Source organism: Genypterus blacodes, unplaced genomic scaffold, assembly GCF_046128005.1.
Source record: "Genypterus blacodes isolate CSIRO-AG114 ecotype Tasmania unplaced genomic scaffold, CSIRO-AGI_Gbla_v1 ptg000021l_1, whole genome shotgun sequence".
Classification (NCBI taxonomy): Eukaryota; Metazoa; Chordata; class Actinopteri; order Ophidiiformes; family Ophidiidae; genus Genypterus; species Genypterus blacodes.
The window spans coordinates 7922704-7943019 of record NW_027466834.1 but is presented as its reverse complement, the minus strand read 5'-3'; the positions used below and the strand labels follow the sequence as shown (position 1 = coordinate 7943019).

The 20316-nt window shown below is 42.4% G+C and overlaps 1 protein-coding gene across 1 annotated transcript in view; it reads right to left on the bottom strand.

Moving 5' to 3' along the window:
* cdh13 (cadherin 13, H-cadherin (heart)) overlaps positions 1–20316 on the bottom strand; it is a 220585-nt gene that overhangs the window by 29836 nt on the left and 170433 nt on the right. The window contains exons 13-15 of the mRNA XM_076142035.1: positions 19448–19588; positions 7176–7358; positions 6192–6445 (exon numbers count right to left, since the gene is read on the bottom strand). Of these exons, the coding sequence (XP_075998150.1) occupies positions 6192–6445; positions 7176–7358; positions 19448–19588 (578 nt within the window). The remainder of the gene's footprint in view (positions 1–6191; positions 6446–7175; positions 7359–19447; positions 19589–20316) is intronic.

The window sequence follows — 20316 nt, the reverse complement described above, 5'->3', positions numbered from 1 at the left end:
GATTGTGAATAGAAAAGTGTAGCGTAAAGGTAAACAAAACTGTCTGTACAGGAAATGGTATTTTTCGAATCTGGTCCAATAATCACTGTCTTAAAGATGGAATGTGCATAACCAGTTTTTTACATGCAGGTTCACAGTGCATTTGTTTGATTAACACATCAGACACTAATGACCTGAGTCCTTTGCTAGAATGAGCAGGATCAGTAAATTATAAAACTATAAGTTGTCACTGCATCTACCTGAAGGTACTCACTACATTTAGAAGTGTAAGTATTGTTTTTCATAACTGTTCACAGGATTATTTGCCATGATCACTATAAACATGTACAGTATATACCTTATATAGATATACGGTATATAAGTGTAGTCAAGCCGTTGTCAGGCTGAAGTCTTCCTGTTCATTGAGAGTCCATTAGTTGAGGTGAAATAGTTATGGGACAACTGATGAAAGAGCACTCACTGGCGATGAGACCTAATTTAATTACACAAACTTTCTTAATGGCACTTCAGATTACTTGCTTCCCTCTTTATAGCGGACTGACTGTCAGCAGATCAGCACAGAACGCAACGGGAGACATTTGAATATTTTTTGAACTTTCCGTGTGACATTTTTGTAAACCTGAGGGTACAATGCAGATATCACACATTTCCCACACAGCAGAGACAAAGTGGAGTTAGTAAAAGTAAAGTTTTCTCCCTTTCATCCAGGGTCCATCTCTCCCTTACTCCGGGTGTATATCAAAGGTCTTACTTGATCGTTTTTGTTCCTTGCATCACCCAGAAATTGATCTGGGTGGACCATCTTTAAGAACATTCCAATTCCGTTGATTCTACTCTGAGAAGTGAGGGGAAAGAACAGCTTCCCCGCAAATCTGTTTCTGATTGGACAAGTCTACTACAGCTGATTAAATAGGCTACATTCAAACCAAATAACAACATTAGCATATGAAATTGTTAAAATTGTGAAAGAGCTCATTTTAAGGGTAACACAAATACAGTTGCTGCAAGATATACGTCTCATCAATTTGCTGATACACTGTAGTGCATATTGTAGGAGAAAGAATATGAAAGCTACAACAGAAACGCAAACAATGGATCAAACAGTCTGAATGACTTAGTTATCAACCACTAAACCCTTCTGAAATGTTGAAGAAAAATGTCAGTGAGTGCCAAGAATAATTTCGAATGGAGCAGCTATGGCAGCTCTCAGAAGGGATTCCTCAGAATTATGCTTCCTTTGCTCTTCCTTGTCGGAAATCCACAGGCCACCACAAACAACCCCTCGTATTAAACTGTCGGTTAAATCTATCACATTTATTGGTGCCGACACAGGGATGCCACTATTGACACTGTTGCAACTGGAATGTACTACAGCAACACAATTAGCTGTCAGTGCACATGTGGGATATATGATCAGTGATAAAGATACAACACACAAAACAAACTACACAGATAGTGTTGATGCTTGGGGTGATGTGTGTGACAATTAAAATGGGGTCTACTGGTATGGATGGTTTGGTTGGATCCATTCCATGACACAAATCTCTCACAGTGCACATGTATCCTGGTTATATTGCCCCTCCCTTTGACAACAGATTAACTCACAGTTCACATGGCAAATTTGTGATTGTAACCATCAAAAGAATCTGTAGTTGTCATACTAGGAGCAGAAGTTTGACAGGCATAAAAAAATAGTACCTAATTGGGGTACATGGTAAATGGACAATTAAGAGCTTAGGAAACTACACCCTCCTTGAAGTGTCTCTCTCCTTCCTCACTCACAGAAAATGATGCTGCTCCTCTTGTGGACTGACTTAAGCCGTCAACCTGCCAAGAGGTCGAGCAAATCTCCTCGGCAACAACTTGAGACAAATCCTACCAAAGCCTGATAGTTTGGCATAAATTCTCCGACAGATCAAAGACTCTCGTGCTTTTTGTCTGTTCAGCAGGGAGAGTGAGAGAAGGAAGTATCTAGGTCAGAAATTTTAATAGCTTAATAACAAAGTTTTCATATTAACTGGCAGCCATTGTTTGGAGGAATATAATGTTTAGATATAAATACATTCTTCCCATCACATTGTCAACATTATCATAGAGCTCAGGGAATAAAACCCAACCTTTTGGTCTCAAACCCTGACCTGTTTCAGCTTGGCTCTGCTCTGGGCTGCAAACCTGGCTAATGAGAAACTGTGTAGTTTCACTGAACAGTCTGTTCCTTCTCGCCACAGCTGTTGAAGCTTCTTCCTGCAGTCTTTGATCAATAATTGTGATAATTTGACTGTACAGATCTTCAATTAACATTTCCATTAATGTAATGAGAGTAGTGATTTGTCTTGACGCTTGATCTTAAGTTCCTCTGTGAAAAACGTGTGAAGAGTACTGAAATTGAAGTGATAAATGCCTGTGGAAGAGCCGGTGCTATTTAATGTGTTTCTGAAGGTAAAAGCACCTTAACATTTGGATATAACAAATCAATTGGAAAATACATTTGCGGATATAAATCACAAATATTTGTAGCATTCTTAGGGCATATTTCTATTGTGAAATTTGTGCAGTAAAGTGGAAAAGGAAATCATTGCCTCAGAGAGTAGTTTGCTATGATATTTTACCCTGAAACATCTGTTTATGTATTTCCTGCTCTATATGCTTTAACTGGAGCCTTCTCACATCACATTGTCCACAGCCTGGTAAATGCATGCCAAAGTCTCAAAATGACAAAGTAATAATATCACCGACCTACAGACAGAAATTATCCGAAAACATAAGATACAGATATTTTAGTGAACTTGCTTCGTTCTGGCTTCTTCTGCCATTTTGTAATGAATCTCCTCATTCATTGCCATAGTCACTATGGCATAGCGTCTCTGCTTGCTCAGTATATGTCCATCACAATGTCCTTGAGATGTCCATAGTTGACATCACTATCAATTGAAAAAAGAGCAGAAAAGAAAACCAAGAACAGAGGCAATGGGATGGTTCCAAGAGGGGGAATTTACTGAGTTATCTGCTGAGTAAAACCTGGAACAAGGTTTCTTACATCCGTGCTTCAGATTTCAAGAGTTTCTGGCTCAGCATAGCAATCCACAACACTGTAATCCTATGTCTTGGAAAAGGGCCCAAATACAGAAATGCTCTCCAAGGATAAGAGGGGGGAGAAACGTCAAAAGCAGAAGGAAAGATTGAATATGTTTCAGCTTGCTGTGTTCTTCGTGACGACTCATAGCAGACGGCTTTAGTTTAATAGTCTATGGTCTATAGTATACATATATCCACATAGAATGAACAAAAAACATAAATTGAACCTCTCTTATCCAGAATGTGCCCTCTTGTGGTTCAATGAGAACATGGCCCTGACCTTGGTTCAAGACCTTTCAGAGGGACTATTTTTCTATTGTAGAGCCATTTAGCAGCAGCAGATATGATAAATTGATTAGTGGGGAAGAATTGCTGCTGAAGGACAACCAGATAAATTGAAGCTCAGTCTGAATGTAGAACAGAAAACAAAAAGTTTTCTACTTCAGTTTCCAGTTTCACTGGACTCTTTTCATTTCAACTATAGCCGAGCCCTTTTGTGCCCTATTATTTCTAATGTAACCAACCTCCAAAGGAAACAAAATAAGCCTCATGGTTCACGTCCGTCACTGATTTAGCCGTTCAATGTCATCCCTCTGTCGGAGTACGCTACGTCACATTCATTCATCACGGTCGCCGCTCAGGTCATCATTGCTCCCTTACACGCTCATCTGTTAAAATTCCATTTGCTTATATTTGTATCTGCTGCTTTTAATATGCCCACTGATGCTTTCTGCCAACAACTTCATCGCACAGAAGGTTACTGAATAGGCTGTGTCATTGAGCAGCTCAGTGCTTTACGGATCTCTGGTGTTATATCGTCTTAACCTCGGCTGAAGCGTTTGGCCAAAGATGACAGTAAACGACAGCCAGAGACGAGAAATCTAGCAAATATCTGGCATAGTAGGCTCAATGAGCAGAGCGTGGTTTGTGTTCTGTGTCAGGTTTGTAATAGTCTTAGGCAGTCACTTGTCAAAGCTCCTGACTCCTACACAACATTCAGTAAAACAGTTCCACATTATGGAGCCATCTGACACCGAGTACATTTTAGCGCACATAAACCAGCATCAATAATTTGAGCAAGAAAGTCATGATCTATTGCCTTTTATTTCCTGAGGTCATTATTATCCCTGTGTGTTTACTTAACAGTATTTTTACATTATATATATATCACCAGGGGTGCAGAAAAAGGGAAATATAAATTGAGAATAAATTAGGCCTGAAAGCCAATAAACGCAATGATTAGTCTTCTATCGTGTAAAAGAAAGTGTAGTACACACAGAGGGGCTCTTCTGGCAGCTAAAGGCGTAATTCAGTGTAACACTGCGGAACTAATAGCCTTCCTGTAATGGTGCTAGTAATATTTAAGAGAAGGGTTTCCTGTAACACAGTTAAAGTTAATAAGCTGACCTACTCTGTGACGTGTGAGTTAACTTAGGTGAATTGTTTGACCCGTGCCAGTTAAGGGCATATTGTCAGAGCAATATTGTTCACCTGCTTACGAAGATATAGCAGCCTGACAGAGAAAGGGACCACTGGATAAAGTGACCGAAAAAAGGAAATCACAAGAAGATGAAATGAGTAAAAACCAGGTTGAAACAAACAAGAGGGATAAAAGAAAGTGCAAGTGTCTCTGAAACAGGTTTTTGGAGTTGACAGAGTAAGATGTCTGAAAGCTGGTGATGGCAGACTGAACTGGCAGGCGACACCTTCATTCTCGAGAGGGAGCCAAATTATGGTGCAGGCACTGAACAGAACTAAAATGGAATTGTGTCAAATACAACTTGATGATGTAGGAGAAGAAAGGTGTTCTTTCCATGTTTGCACTGGTTGGGGCACCGGCTCCCATTCCTTATTCTCATTAATTTCAATCAACGTATTCAAATCAATCTCATATCAGAAGCAGTGAATTCTTTGTTCCCATTGACGCTTTTGCACTCTGCTTTAAAGAAATTTACAGAGACAATTACTAATACATGAATGTTTATTACTCAATTAAGTAAATTGAATAACAACTGACTGAATGAATGGAATAATAAATGAATGTGTAGCAGAATTAACCATCAAGATGTAATGGAAATATAAATGAGCAACTGTGAATGATGGAAAGGTAGAAAATAATTAATTACTCAAAAAATAGGCGGCCACGGTAATGAAATTATCAAGCGGTCTGAATTTCCTATTCATCAGAGCTAAGTGACACCAACTCTTAGATCATTTCTGGAGATGATTCAGGGATGTCTGCAAAGGTGTCGTAAATCTGAGTCTCGACACCATGGAGGTGAATGGACGTCTACGAGGTAGATTCTGCCCAGTGATGAGTTGACATTTTTTATTACGACAAGAGGATAAGACCTCCATTAAGATAGCGAGGTTTCAATTCTGTCTCCAGTTGCTTTCTTTTAGGATGACGTTAAGCAGGACAGTCCCGGTGTTAAAGTCTCTGTGTAGAAAATTTTAATATTCTAAAAGGATATAGTATTGGGTCCTGACAGTGTGCTCGCCCAAAGAGTCCCTTTAGCAAATGATGCTCAACCAAGTGGCTGAGCTGAACCAAGTCAAACTGAATAAAATAAAAATACTGACTCTTCTGAGCTGAGAGCTATAACAACCCAAACAATCACCCACTACAAAACAGCACAAACAAGCTCCCTCTCCTTTTCCAGGGTTACTTTTTCAATAAAGCCTGTTCAGAATGCACTTGTCTTTTAGCCCTGATTTCTCACTTGGTGAGTTTTTTGATATCACCAATATAAGCACCAGATCAAAGGCTTGCTGTGTGCCAATTGTTGAAAAACACAATCTGAGAGATGTGCTAAACCATTGCAGATGCCATGGCGATATCTAACAGGATAAATATCAATGGCGGCCAGCAATGACAGCGGCCCACACAGACACAAGCTGAAGGGAAACAAAGCAAAGGCTTCGCTTTGAGTTGCGCATAAACAACGTTTCCCTCAGTGTTTTGTCAGTGGTGCTTACTGATTGGCTAAGTCTGGTCTCATTGGATGCATGCATTTATCAGCCCTGTGTGTTAGATCCTCCTAAATGGCGCATACAAGTCAAGCGACTATCATCCCATGAAATGTGACCTAGTCTTCATTCCTTCAAGCCCTTACCTGATGCTCTGTATCTGTAGTATATCTGGGTCTGTGGCGTTGAGCGAGGCCACAAAGCTGCCCACGGGAATATTTTCCATCCTGGTGACTCTCAGGGGGTCTGGGGAAAAAACAGGGCCCTCGTTCATGTCCAGGACTGTAACGTGGACAGTGGCAGTGGAGCTGGGGCCGTATCCTACGTCGGGTACCAGCGGGTCCTCGTTCTCAACTTTGATCAGCAGTGTGTGAAAATCTGTGGCCTCATAGTCCAGAGGCTGGGAGAGGGAAGTGAGAGAGATCATTTATTACTGGTTATTCAGTGTATAGATCATGACACCATGAAAATGTTGAAAATGTAAGCCACCACCTGAATTATAGAGGGTGTTCTATTATACACTGCTCACAAAAATTAAGGAAAAACTTCATCACAGTATCACACCAAGTCAGTTCAACTTCAGGGATATCAATCCGTCCATTTAGGAAACACAGGGGTTGTCAATCAACTTCACTTGCTCTGGTACAGGAGCAATGCAGAGTCAAAAGCAAAACAACTCCCAAAAAGGGAATGGTCTGTAGGTGGTGGCCACAGACCACTGCAATCTCCTCATCAATCCTGACTGATTCTTCTTTAGTATTGTGTTCTGCCAGTGTCCTTGTCACTCCTGGTAGCATGAGGCGATACCTGCAGCCCAATCAGGTTGCACAGGTAGTACAGCTCCACCAGGATGCCACATCAATACGTGCGCAAGATGGTTTGTTGTGCAGTCTTAAGAGCATGGAGGAGATACCAGGAGATCGGATGTTTCTTAATGGGAGCTGGACAGGGCCGAAGAAGTTTATCAACCCAGCAGCAGGACCGGTGTCTGCTCCTTTGTGCGAGGAGGAACTGTAGGAGCACTGCCAGAGCCCTACAAAATGACCTCCAGCAGGCTACTGCTGTATCCCTGAAGTTTAACTCACTCGGTGTTCCCTTAATCCCTTCACTTCACTTCTTTAAGGGTTTACCTTGACAACAGACAGCATTCCTTCATTATTGTCAGGGTTGGTATGGATCTCAAAGCTCATTGTTGGGTCTCCGTTGATGATGGAGTAGATGGCTCTCCATGCCCCCGTGGTGGGCTCATCTCTGTCGTCCACTGTCAGGTTGACCACCACACCCGTCGAACCCTCATCCACATTGGCTTCAAACTATTAGGGGAGACAGATTTTCACAAAGAAAGATAAAAATCAACATTAGTGACCGAGTATAACTGACTGTAAACAGACTGGAGAAACTGTGGCCCTTTGGCTCGACTTAATCAATGTGATGTGACTGAACACCTGAAAAAGTATTGGTATTTTCTAAAAACTGATAACGCTTGCCAATAGAGCAAGAAGAAACACTTTGATAGTGTAATGGCCAACCCACTGAGATTCGACCACAACGCCTACTGAATCCAGATAACAATGTGAGACTGGCAGAAACTGTAAAGTGTGTTTCTCCATGGCTGGTTTTATGGCTCATCAAGGTTTGCTTGTGGTGTACAGTGTCACTGGGTTTATCCAACACACCATTCTTGGAGAGAGATGATTGTGTCCCTTGATCTCTTGTTTAGCTGAACCGTTATGTGATTCAGTTATCTCAGGTTTGTTTTAGTGAAACTCTCCTCAGGCTGGGGCCACTCTGGGGGTCAACTGGAGTTCAGTAACTGTATCAACATTGTATTTTATGAATTCAAGGATACTCTATACTGATGTTACATGTCATTGGAAAGGTCTCAGAATGATGGGTAACATGATATCAGTTCCAGGATGATAAACGTGCCCAAATTAGATCCAACCAGGTAGGAACAACCAACACTGACCTGCAGCACCGCACCTCCTGATAAAAGTCATAACCTAACAAAATGGGACTAAATAATTATCTGTTCCAAGAGCAGTTCTTTACAACAACAACGATTCTCAATGGAAGGTTTAGAAAGGGCTCCTTTGTATACCTCAGCAGGGTCATATCACAAAGTACTCTCTATTTCTATCTCGAACTAAAGAACAGTACATCTGACAGCCTGTCAGTACAGCCCTGAGCTACCATTTACATTTAGAACACATTTCTTTATCAGAAACCAAACATAACCAAAGTAATATTTCAATATAAGAAACCGTAACTTAAATCAAACCTATAATATACTAAGCACAATATACTGCGAAAGTGTTAGAAAACACATTTGTAGAATATATTTGTATACCAGTGGAATATTTGGCTGAGAAAATGAATTATAAATAAATCAAGAGGGAAATAGTAAAAAAATAACTAAAAATGGGGCCAAATGAGGCCAATGAATTAAAGAATGTGCTCAGGTACATTAAATACAAAAAGACACAACCAGGCAACCTGTGCTCCTTGAACAATTAGATAGCCAAGTTGGATCGAAAACAAGCAATTGCAGTTATATTGATTCAGGCAAAAACTAACAAAGAGTTATAGCAGGCACCAGTACACATTACAGAATACACACAATTTATGTCCCTCATCATTCAATCTTGACAATACTTTTCATTTATTTTTCATTGTCAATCACTGCCCACCTCTGTGCCTGCTACTGCCAGCCGTCCTCAATCACATTCCTATCATGGCTGCGTTCTGGCAGCATGCCTCTCAATAAAGAGTACAAGACTGTCCTTGCAGAAGCTCAAGGCAGCCAGAAGTTGTGTGTGTGTGTGTGTGTGTGTTTGTGTGTCAGGCCATTACTGTGTCAGAGCTTACAGTGTAATCTTTTAGACACAGAACACCCTGTTTAAGGATAGCACTGGTCCAGCCTAGATTACTGCATCTTCTGTCAGCCCACGGTATTGTTGTTTCACAGATTACCCTCTTGCCGCCTAACGCAGCTTCAGCCTCATGCATTTATCTAAAGAGAGACAAACATTGATTTTTTTCTTCTCTCCTTTCTTTCCAGCCTTTTCCATTCAGCCAAAGCTTGTTTAAAAAGTGCTTCAAGCCATTCACAGTAATTTAGGAGGCAGTGGATGGAAAGAGAACATACTGAGGGAGGTTTTGTGTTTTATCTATTGTCCTGCAAGGCTACAGCAAAAGTACAAAAGGATTTGGAAAATTAAGGTGGTCAGGTTCCAGTAGCCTACCAGTCTTTATTGTCACATAGAGACAGATTATCCAAAACACAAAAAATGCCAATACATTCTTTAATGATAGCAGCTAGAATGCACTGGAACTTGACTTTATTACATTACATTACATTACATTACATTACGATCATTTGGCAGACGCTTTTATCCAAAGCGACTTACATTACCACCCTTCGCAGAGGGGGGAGCAATTGAGGGTTCGGTGCCTTGCTCAGGGGCGCCTCGGCAGGGGCTCGAACCGGCAACCCTCCGGTTCCCAAGCGGAAGCTCTAACCACTCAGGGCTCAGCAATTACCAATTACCTTAAGCCTGATACATGCTTACGGACAGTCACTCAACAGCCAGGGAATACAAAATTGCGTTCATATTGTCCAGCCATAGCAGTTGTGCGCCCATTGATGGTGTTGGCAGTGGTGCAAATGCACCACTGAGGGTGGGTGGGTGGGTGGGTGGGTGGTGGATGACTGAACAGGGAACTATGCCCGCTTTACTCAATCTAATTCATCTTTGTACTTTTTAGTTTGGAACGGTTGTCACAAAGCTATGACAACCATGACACACAGACAGTTAGTTTGGATGGTGTCCATGCAAACCATTCACCAGACCTTATTGAAAATAAATCAGACTTAACATTTTGAAGGGAAACTCATGTTACCTGCATAAACACATAGACAAAAGTACTTCACTCACAAATTGCCAAGCCACACTCAACACCTTCCAACATACTATAAGCTGCACATAAGAAACATTCAAATGGAACCTTTGCAAGCAACACACACACACACACACACACACACACACACACACACACACACACACACACACACACACACACACACACACACACACACACACACACACACACACACACACACACACACAACCCAATGGCCAGTCAGATTGGGTTTAATCATGTGGGGCAGTCATGCGGTTGGAGGAAATGCTGTGTTCTGTGTGATGTGGCCACTGGGCCCCTGCCCCACCACTGATAAGACCCCAATTCCACCTGGAGCACAAAGCAACCAGTAACCTGAAAGACTAGAAGGAAATAAATAACTGCTAGGCAGGGCTGCTGGCCTGAAATGACTTTAACACATTAAGTGAGAGAGAGGGAACGAGAGAGAGAGAGAGAGAGAGAGATAGAGTGAGAGAGGGAAGGAGGGAGAGAGAAGAGATGGTAAGAAGAAGAAAAAACAGGTTTGGCTCCAAGTTAGCTTTGCTCTCTCTCTCTCTCTCTCTCTGTATGTGCGCGTGTGTGTGCGCATGTATGTGCGCATATGTTTGTTGGGTGTTTCTTCTCTTCTCTCTGGTACACCCAGCCCAGACGGTGGACCAATTACAGTAGTGGCTCTTGCTCCCTCCACTCTCAGAATAGATGACCACATGAGCCTGGTCATGTGGTCATCTATTCAATCCAGTGTGGGGTAACAGAAAAATAAAGCCACACATCCTCTCTGTATCCTTGGGGCTTGGGTACAACACGCACACGCACACACAGACAGAGAATGAAAGACAGAGAGAGAGGGGGAGAGAGCGAGCGAACGAGAGAGAGAGAGACACTCTCGCATGGAGACAAACAGAGTAGGCAGCGTCCATAAATCATAGATTCATGCACTTCAGACATTTAAGATGCAAAGGAATAAAACCGTAGTGGGGCATCGATTTTCTGTTTCCCATCTGCTTTTATTCCCCACTTTTTCCCTGATCCCTCTCATAAATCTTGGGGGTAATGACAGGCTGCCAAAAATAATTGGGTGATGCATCGATCTGAGGTAAACAAAAAGGTAAAAGAAAAAGAAATGAATGAAGTCAAAGTGTCATTTTGTCAGCTATCAACTTGATTTTGTTATTCCAAATTGTTACTCTAAAGCTATGATGGTAATGATGATATGTTATATTTGTTTGTGTTTATGATATAATACTGTAACTCACATGCCACCTGCGGGCAAGCATGACCTCTCCCATGTGCACACATGAACAATCATACCACAGCTGGGAAGGCTGACACAGAAAATGGCAGATTGGGCGATGCTTGGCTTATACTCCCACCCTTGTAAGAATACCGCAGCCACCAATGCAGTCAATAATACAAGCTAATCACAGTTAGATGAAATGTTTCTGCATGCAAAATCACAACTGTCACTTTGTTGCCGAAACACTTAAGCGTACCTATGTGACACTCAGCTTATTATCCAATCTGTTTACCTGTCAGAGGCTGCCCACTCAGCCTCTTATCTCTCACTGACAATAAATGGCCTTCAGGTTGCTGATTGCCTGAATAGGTCCAAACGAGGGCAGTAAGTCCTCCCAGGTAAAATGAGGAACAAGCAGTGGAACTAAATCTTGTCTCAATATCACTTTCTGCTCACTTGCAAGCCAAGATGAAGTTTGCAGTGATGCTGATGGCAACGGTTACTAACAAATCATGCTAAAACCTACTGGTAGTATGATGAGTATGGCCGTAGGCTTGATGTTCAGAGAGGAGACAACTCAGGTATGTGCATTTAAGCAGCTTTTCCTAAGCCACAGGCACATTATGAGAACAGGAATGACTTATTAAGTTGTGCATCTGTAAAAACTCCACTGCCCCATGCTAAATTAATTATCAGCACATCGAATAAAAACAACCCGCACTTTATGCCACTTCCACTGGTAGATGGACCTGTATAATCAGTGGATTAAACCTACATTTCATGCTCTAAAGCTGTCCATGTTTCACCAGCTACATATGCATAATTTCCAACTGTTTGACAGAAATGCTGCAACTGCAAAAACAAAGGAAAACCACAGAAGAAACTGTCAGTGCAATCTTAAGAAGCAAGGTCGAGACAGCACCGCCTCCTTTCACCTGCAGCAGTCAGGCTTCCCCAGCAGGGTGTAATGATCAGATGTGTGTTTTCATGGCAGGCTGTTAAGCAACGTTTTGTGTTCGGAGTGCATATTCTATTCCTATGTATCATGGCTTTGAATGTTTAATAAATCTTTGGCACTATTCATACTGATGTTGGAGGTTTTCTGGCCTCCCTTTCGTTTCTAAAGCTACAACTAAATTAAATACAAACCAAAGTGATGGAGGTCACCAAAAATAAAAACTAACCTTCACCTTGGTGAAAAAGGAATGGAACTCCTTAGAGACACACAACCAAGGTGCTACTTACATGGAAGTGTATTTGTGTGTCTGCAGTGGTGGCAAGTGGACAACAGTCTTTGGATTTAGTTATAGCATTGTGTTTAGGTAAGTCTACCACATGTACAGTGATGATTTTGCGTTATTAATGATAATTAACAAACATTCCACTATAAATAAATACACAAATAAATAAATGCTGCAAGACAAAACTTGACTCGCTCCATTTTGGGGGTGTAATAAATGTGAACATTGCCTCATTTTCTTGTTAAGTGGATCTAAAATAGTAAACATCTGCAGGCCAAAAGAAAACATCTGCTTGAGTTCTGAAAACGCAAAGTAATTCCACGAAAACTTTCATCTTCCCACTCTCAACAACACTCACTGTGCTTCTCCAACAGATGGGGTCCAAGGAAAGACACATTTTGGCAAAGGGCTCCAAAAAAAGATATGAAACCTTAGAAAAGTGTACACATCTGTCAGCTTTATAGAGTAACACTAAATGCACTCTGCCTCATTAACACTACTATGGAAATTGCCTCTTATTCCTTATACAGGCTTTTTATTTGACTTTCAGTGCCAGCTGGCATTGTTTGCTGGTTACAAACCATTGACCCAGACCTATTTTTTTCTTTTATCCTCACCGCTGTACTCTGATCTGTGACCTTCAAGTGAAAGGATAGCGACTTCACAAAGAGGGAGAACAAGAGCAAAGGGTGAAGAGGGAAATGCAAGGAAATGAATTAAGTTTAAAATCAATCCCATCCGATCAGGCTTGAAGGCTAGAGTCGAAATACCTTCAGCTATTAATACATGCTTTCATTTCAGGGGTGCACAGCTTTTAATAAACAGTTTGACCTTTGTAGGGTCGGCATTACTTTAGATAGCGAATGCTCTTTGAAGTGATGTAAGGTAGTTGCACTGTAGGATGTGTGGTGTAAGTTTTGGAGTTACACTACACATCATTTACATACGTAGATGCACATATCACTGTTTTTAATTTATCTGAAAATGCCAACACAAGCACGGTAACACGACATACGGTGCAGCATTGCTCAGGGTGGTAGACTGGTTGCCTAGGGATTAGAATGTTCCTGCATGGTTCGACTCTGGGTTCTTCCTAGAGAGCCTGACGAGGTGCTGTTGAGCAAGACACCGAACCTCTAACTGCTCCTCATGTGCAGGTTGTCTCCTTGCATGGTCTGTCCCTGCCGTCAGTGTGTGAGCGTGAGGTTAATTTAAAGTGCTTTGGATAAGAGCCCTATATAAGTACAGCCCATTTAACATGACATTTCATATATCCAAGTGACACTGTCTTTAAATATAGTGAACATCGTAAAGGTTTATGAAGCTGATGAGGCAGCCCACCACGCATCTCAGTGGAGGTAAACTGCCTCGAAATTCACACGTGCTGTGATGCGTGATTGGATGTCTGTGAAAATACTGTAGATTGAGAAAGAGGTATCATGCATGGAACTGCTGTATTTCACCCATTTAAGCTTGGAGGATGGGTATTGATCATTCATGTGTGAAATCAGATGGGGATATGGTTGAGCTCTTTATGGCTACAACCCTCCCTCTCCGTTTGTCCAGACAGGCGTTTGGCAGCATGCACTCTGCCCTTATCTGCCTCTACCATCCCTCTTATGATCTTCATTTTTAATTTGTCTGTCACATTTGACCCCTTAAACACATCACTCTCCATTGGCAAAGCCTGGACTGATGACACGTCAGCCAACTTTGGTGTCGATTAACAATTAAAAGCAGTTAATTGGAACCAGTTCAGCCATTCAACTTACATATTTTATGTGCATTCTATAAAATATTAATAGAGGTGATAACATTAATATTAAAGTATTTTAAAAGGGAACTGGTGTGTTAAGGGTTTGCCCTTTAGAGAAAAACTGTTTGGTAAAAAAAATCAATCTTTCCATCATCTCCTTTCTGTCACAGACAAACACACATGCACACAATTGCACAGGGCTGGGCACACACACACACCGAATGGCCACACAAATGAAATCTTGACTGCGCAACACACACAAATATACAGAGAAGGATGGAGATCAACTTATTTCATTTGTGGATGTCTGTCAGGATGTGTTATGAATATAGATGGTGGTTGGGGCGATGCTGACAGGCAGCCAGACAGACAGTTGCGCAGCTGTTCATTTGTCCAAATGGAAAGTACTTTGTGACACATCCCCGCTGCCCCAAAGATTTTCTCTGACAGGGGACACACAACACAGGGGCCCCATTACATTAAACCTCCCCCGATAGGACTGTTTAGCTTCTGAGTGCCATTTGCATCACAGCAGAGAGGCGCTGCGACAGAGGCATTTTAAGTTTTGTCTTCCTGAGTGTCAGCTACTTCCTTTTCATGTTTCTCCTCCTTAGAGAGTAAGGCCATCTCCACGTTAGCCAAGAAAAGTATATAACTTACACTTAATTAGCAAAATGATGCGACATAAAACCTCACAAAACACTTGAAATCTCAAAACTCCCTGGATGATGGATTCAGATTTTATTGCACCCATGTAGCCGTTCAGGGCGCAATTGTAAAAGCACACACCAAGGTAAAAGTGATCGAGGTAAATGTCAAATTTAAATGATTTCCCTCTGAGCTAAAAAGGTTTTCAAGCAGCCACTTGTGTTTCATTTATCTGCCTTCAGAAGCGGCTTAACTGACACGGCGCAGGCGCGTTCAAAATGTGTAGAAAGGCACCGTTTCCCCGGTAGCGGCATGAAGCTGCAATGAAAACAAGAGCATGTGACTGCTCATCTTCCCACGCATTCCTATACACAGCAATCCCCCCCCCCCCCCCCCTTCGCCCCAAAACCCCCTCCGTCTTTTTACACTTCCCTCTATAGCTTTAATCCTGGATACAGCGAGTGTGCCTGGAGAGTTAATGAGCTTACCTGTGTCGCCATCATTGAATTGAACCTATTTTCTGCTCTGGCTGTTTCCAAAGATAGACGTTTCGATGAATCTGACATTCAGCAGTGGATTTTCCCTTCTCTACCCTTCCCACCACCCATATTTGTCAATGCAGTTATGTCATGTTCTGCGAAGTGACACTACAGAAGAAGGAACTGAGGACAATCAATCAATCAATCTATCAATAAGGGCACACTGGGGATGAGGGGATAAAGCTCTCACCCACTAGCTATTTCCACTGATTTCATTTGAGTATAAATAACGTAGAGTGCTTGTATGGACTGTAGGGAAACGATGAAAAGCATGAAAGCTTTGGAAACGAAAAATTTCAAAACTTCTGTGGCCTTGAATTTTTAAAACGTTGACATTATTCAGAGAACACTTCACTCTAGTGGGACCATAACTCTTGCTGTTTCAAGTGTTCTTACACAATTCTTTATCGTGCTTCTAAAGTCTCTCAAATATACTGTAAGTATATATACTTATATACTGTATATAAGTGTCAAAAGGCATAATATTGTTCGTCACATCTGAATAAATACATTTCTCCTGTTTAATATTTCAAACGCATCCTTCACATATGTAGATGAAGATTTCCTGAACAGAGTCTATTGAGATTGTTCCCCTTCTTTATTAAGGCTTCATAAAGAGAGGACCAGAGGGAGCGTTTCATTTTCCAACAGAAACAAATATTGTACCTGAAGGACAAAGTGTACTCCTGTGCCACGATCCAACAGTTAACACAGACACACACATAGGTACAGTCATCCCACATAATGTGTCTCTAACTCGACATGCAGTGCACAAATCCTCTCCCGTTCCTTTCTGTGTTCTGGCCGACCACACTCGCACATCACCAAGGGTAAGCGTTGTGTATCGTGAGCAAGTGAAGCAATCATGCAAGCCCGGGCCTAATCCCTGACACCCGTTAGCCATCTCTCCCAAGACAGACTAGCGCTGACAGGGCCCTGCTGCCCCGCGCCTGTTGCTACACCCATCACAGCTAACGTCTTTATCAGCGGGACAGATGGATGGCAGGCGAGCATATTCTTCCCGTCATCACTGAGGAGAGAGGGAGGCAGACAGAGAGACAGACGGGTGCGAAGACGGAGCGCGCGAAATGTATCAGCGGAAGAAAAAAAACACACAGAGACTGGCTGTCAGTGAGTTTGAGTGACAGCGGTGACAAGGTCCATCATGGCCTTGTTATGAGGAGCGCAGGAAATAGACCAAGTCAGACATGGCGTAGAATTAGCAGAGGTGGCGAGAGATGAGGGGTGAGTGGAAGAGGAAAAGACTGATGATAGAATCGGAAGATGTGGTGTGGAAGAGGATGAGGATGACAAAAAAAAAACGGAGAAGGACAAAACGTGCAGCAGAGGACACGGCGGTGTCAGTCTGTGTTATGATACCAGCATCAATTTGTCCATCCACAGTAAAGTTCCCTGGGAAAGTGTGTGTCCAAGTGTTATAGCAAATCCCACACGGTGCAAAATGTATTGGAATTAGTTCACTTGTGAGGAAACGCATTCAGATAATCTAACCTCCGCTTTTGTTGGCAAATCAAATTCATTAAGCCATGTATCCATGCTCTCTCTCAAAGCAGAGGAGACATCCTATTTTCCTTGGTTTCCCTCCTCATAAAAACGGCATAAAAATCAATCAGGTCGGTGCCGAGCTCCAGCAGGAGCAGATTCAGTAGCAAAATGTAATCATTTTCCAGTGACCAAGACTTCCATAGTGAAAAATACTGAATCATCTATCTTTAAAAAGTTGCTGAGCCAAAAAGAACTGCCACTTCACCTCACATTTTTCAGTCAAACATTTCAAAATTTAAAGGATGAATTGGACTTTTACTTCCTTTTTAGCAATTCATACAGCAAGTCTTTGTAAAACGACAAATGTTGCTCTCACAGGTGAACAATTTAAAGGATATTGGTGAGGAAAACGTTACATGAGTAAACAGGGACACATTAATGCCTTTTATTTACTTTAAATAGCAAATAGTGCTATAGAACATGCGACCGCCAGGCATTTGTAGATGAAATGATGCTGATTCAGACGGTTGCGGAATGATTCATTGGGGTGGAAAAGCAGACCAGAATTCCTGCTGGCTGATCGGAATGCAGGATAAGAGTGGAGGTCTGATGAAAGGATTGTTAGCAGCTAAGAATGGCTCCTCATGACAGGTAGATGAGGAGAACAGAAACCACACCCGACATGAAGATTTCAAACATAATATCACCGCAAGAAATCTATCTACAGTGGCTTTAATGAATCAAAGCTGGGAAACATTTCCAACCCACTCATTTGCTCTCTTTTCCCTCCCTTTCATTATGCTCTCTCTCTCTCTCTGTTGCCCTCATCTCACCTTCTCTGTGTTTCGCTCTGCGTGAGTTCTGCTCACAAGCTTAAAGAGGAGCTTTTATCGCTTCTGCCCAGACTGTAAGATTTCTTCTAATGGAAGTGGTTTTGAAAAGTTCTATGGAAAGATACGGCCTGACTTTGATATTTAGGTGAATAATTTATAGTATTAATGCCTGTGCACTCCCACAGACACTCATCGGGCAAACACAGACACACACACACATACACCATGTCTTTATGGAGGTCATATGTGAGGTCATAGATGATTCACAGGCGGGTTAGAAGCAGGCCGTGTGTGCAGGATTTACACACAGGGCTTTGCGCCTTCAAACACTTGTTTTTCTAAAGGCTCCATTTCTCCACGCAGTTAAACGGATGTCCTACCAGTGAGAAATGAGAACATTAACTGCTACATGGACGTGGCGTACTTCGCGCTGGCCCTCCCGAGCCCTCTGAGCTGTAACATTTCACGTCTGAGCTGCACGCCTTACAAGCTCCCCTGACACCCCAATGCATCATGGGAGGGCTGCAGGGGAGGTTTAGGGTTGGGGCAAAGTGTGATGTGTCTCAAAACCTGACAACAGCTGCAGGCGTATCCATTACGAAGCACACAACTCATTGTTAGGACCGCACCTTCCTTCTGCAGGACTACTTTCTTTACTTGTTTTCCAACCTCCAGAGATAAGAAACAGGGATGAAAAGGAAAAGAAAACAGATGCTGTACTATTTTTATGTACAAAATCTCCTTTATAGGATCATTTGTGGGGATTGGTTTATTCTCTTAGTTTTTCCCTAATGGCTTAAGACACTGCTGACAAAACAAGCCATCACTGAATCACAGCACATTTACTCCCACTCTCACTCACAGATTCTGTTTATCTTGCCTACGCACCCATATGAGTTGGATACAATGATACCACAAAGTGACAGATACAGTGTTTTACACACAGGCGCACACACAATCAAAGTTTTACTTGACGATGCATTTTCTGGTAGGTTCCTAGACTTTGCGTCGTAAAATATAAAAAAGGGAAAAAGATGAAGACTTAAGACTTAAAATGTACGAGTATGCAAATCTATTCACAACCAAAACAACCAAGAATGGGAGAATGTATGTGCATCAGTATCAATAAACAGAAAGAAAGAAAGACGTACAGTAAAATTGACATCAGCAGGCGAGAATCAAACCTGACTCTTGGCTCAGCGCTGGTATTCTCTTGAGCTTTTCACTTAAAAGACAGCAACAGAAATCTTCTTTCACGAGGAAGCTAAAGGTCACACTGAGCTGGATAAAGCCTCCAGAAAGCATCAGCCTCAATATTGTAAAAAGCTTTATTCTGCCTCAACCATTACAACTCTGAAGACTATATTGCCACGTATAAGCTGTCCAAGTACAGGTGAGGCCATTCAAATCTTTTGCTCACATGTGGCAGGAGATGTGTTGTAAACGTATTGCATATTCTCAGCTCGGTTTTGAGCCGTGCAACAACAACCCCTTCTACTTTCACTTTCAATCACTGCTGCACCACTGCACAAACAAGCTACAACGCCTCTCCAATTCTTGTTAAAAAAATCTTCTAACATATTGACATTGTGGACTTTTGAATGTGCTTCCATAAGTATCAAACCATCAATCAATCGTCCATCGAATGTATTGGGTGTGGGTTCAGTCTATGGAAGCTATGTACAAAATAAAGAATGAAAAACAGGAAGCTTTCTCACCAGTGGATGTGTGAACTCAGGGGCATGGTCATTCTTGTCTGTTATGGTGAGAGTCGCCGTGGCTGTTCCAGTGAGGCCCACCTCACTTCCTGCCATGTCCTTGGCCACAATCTCCAACTCGTAGGTTGTGGTTGGCAGAGTCTGGAGAACAAAGACAGACACAGAGGATGAAGCTATATGCCTGTTAGGAATAGAACATTTGATCCAGAAACATTGAGGGGTACAGAGCATTTTAGAAAGGGAAACGACAGACAGAGAAACAGTTGAACGCGCCAACAAAAAGACACTCAAGATGAAAGTATAGAAAGCAGGATCAAGGTCATACATGTTGTATTTACCCCTTGGTTTGGTCAAGGAAATATAACTACCAGGGAAAAACTAAATAGATCAACAAATCCATATGAGAATGGTCACACCACTCGATGATTGTCTGGAGACACGCATGCACGCGCGCACGCGCGCACACACACGCGCGCGCGCGCACGCACGCACGCACGCACGCACGCACGCACGCACGCACGCACGCACGCACGCACGCACGCACGCACGCACGCACGCACGCACGCACGCACGCACGCACGCACGCACGCACGCACGCACGCACGCACGCACGCACGCACGCACGCACGCACGCACGCACGCACGCACGCACGCACACACACACACACACACACACACACACACACACACACACACACACACACACACACACACACACACACACACACACACACACACACCTGTATACATAGGCAACACCTCCAGGGAAAGGTCGGAGATCTACATTATGCAAGTTATACATGGAAGTATGAATAAGACAGATAGGAGAAAAAGAGGAAGGGCATTGTCCCTAAAGGTACGCAATGCAG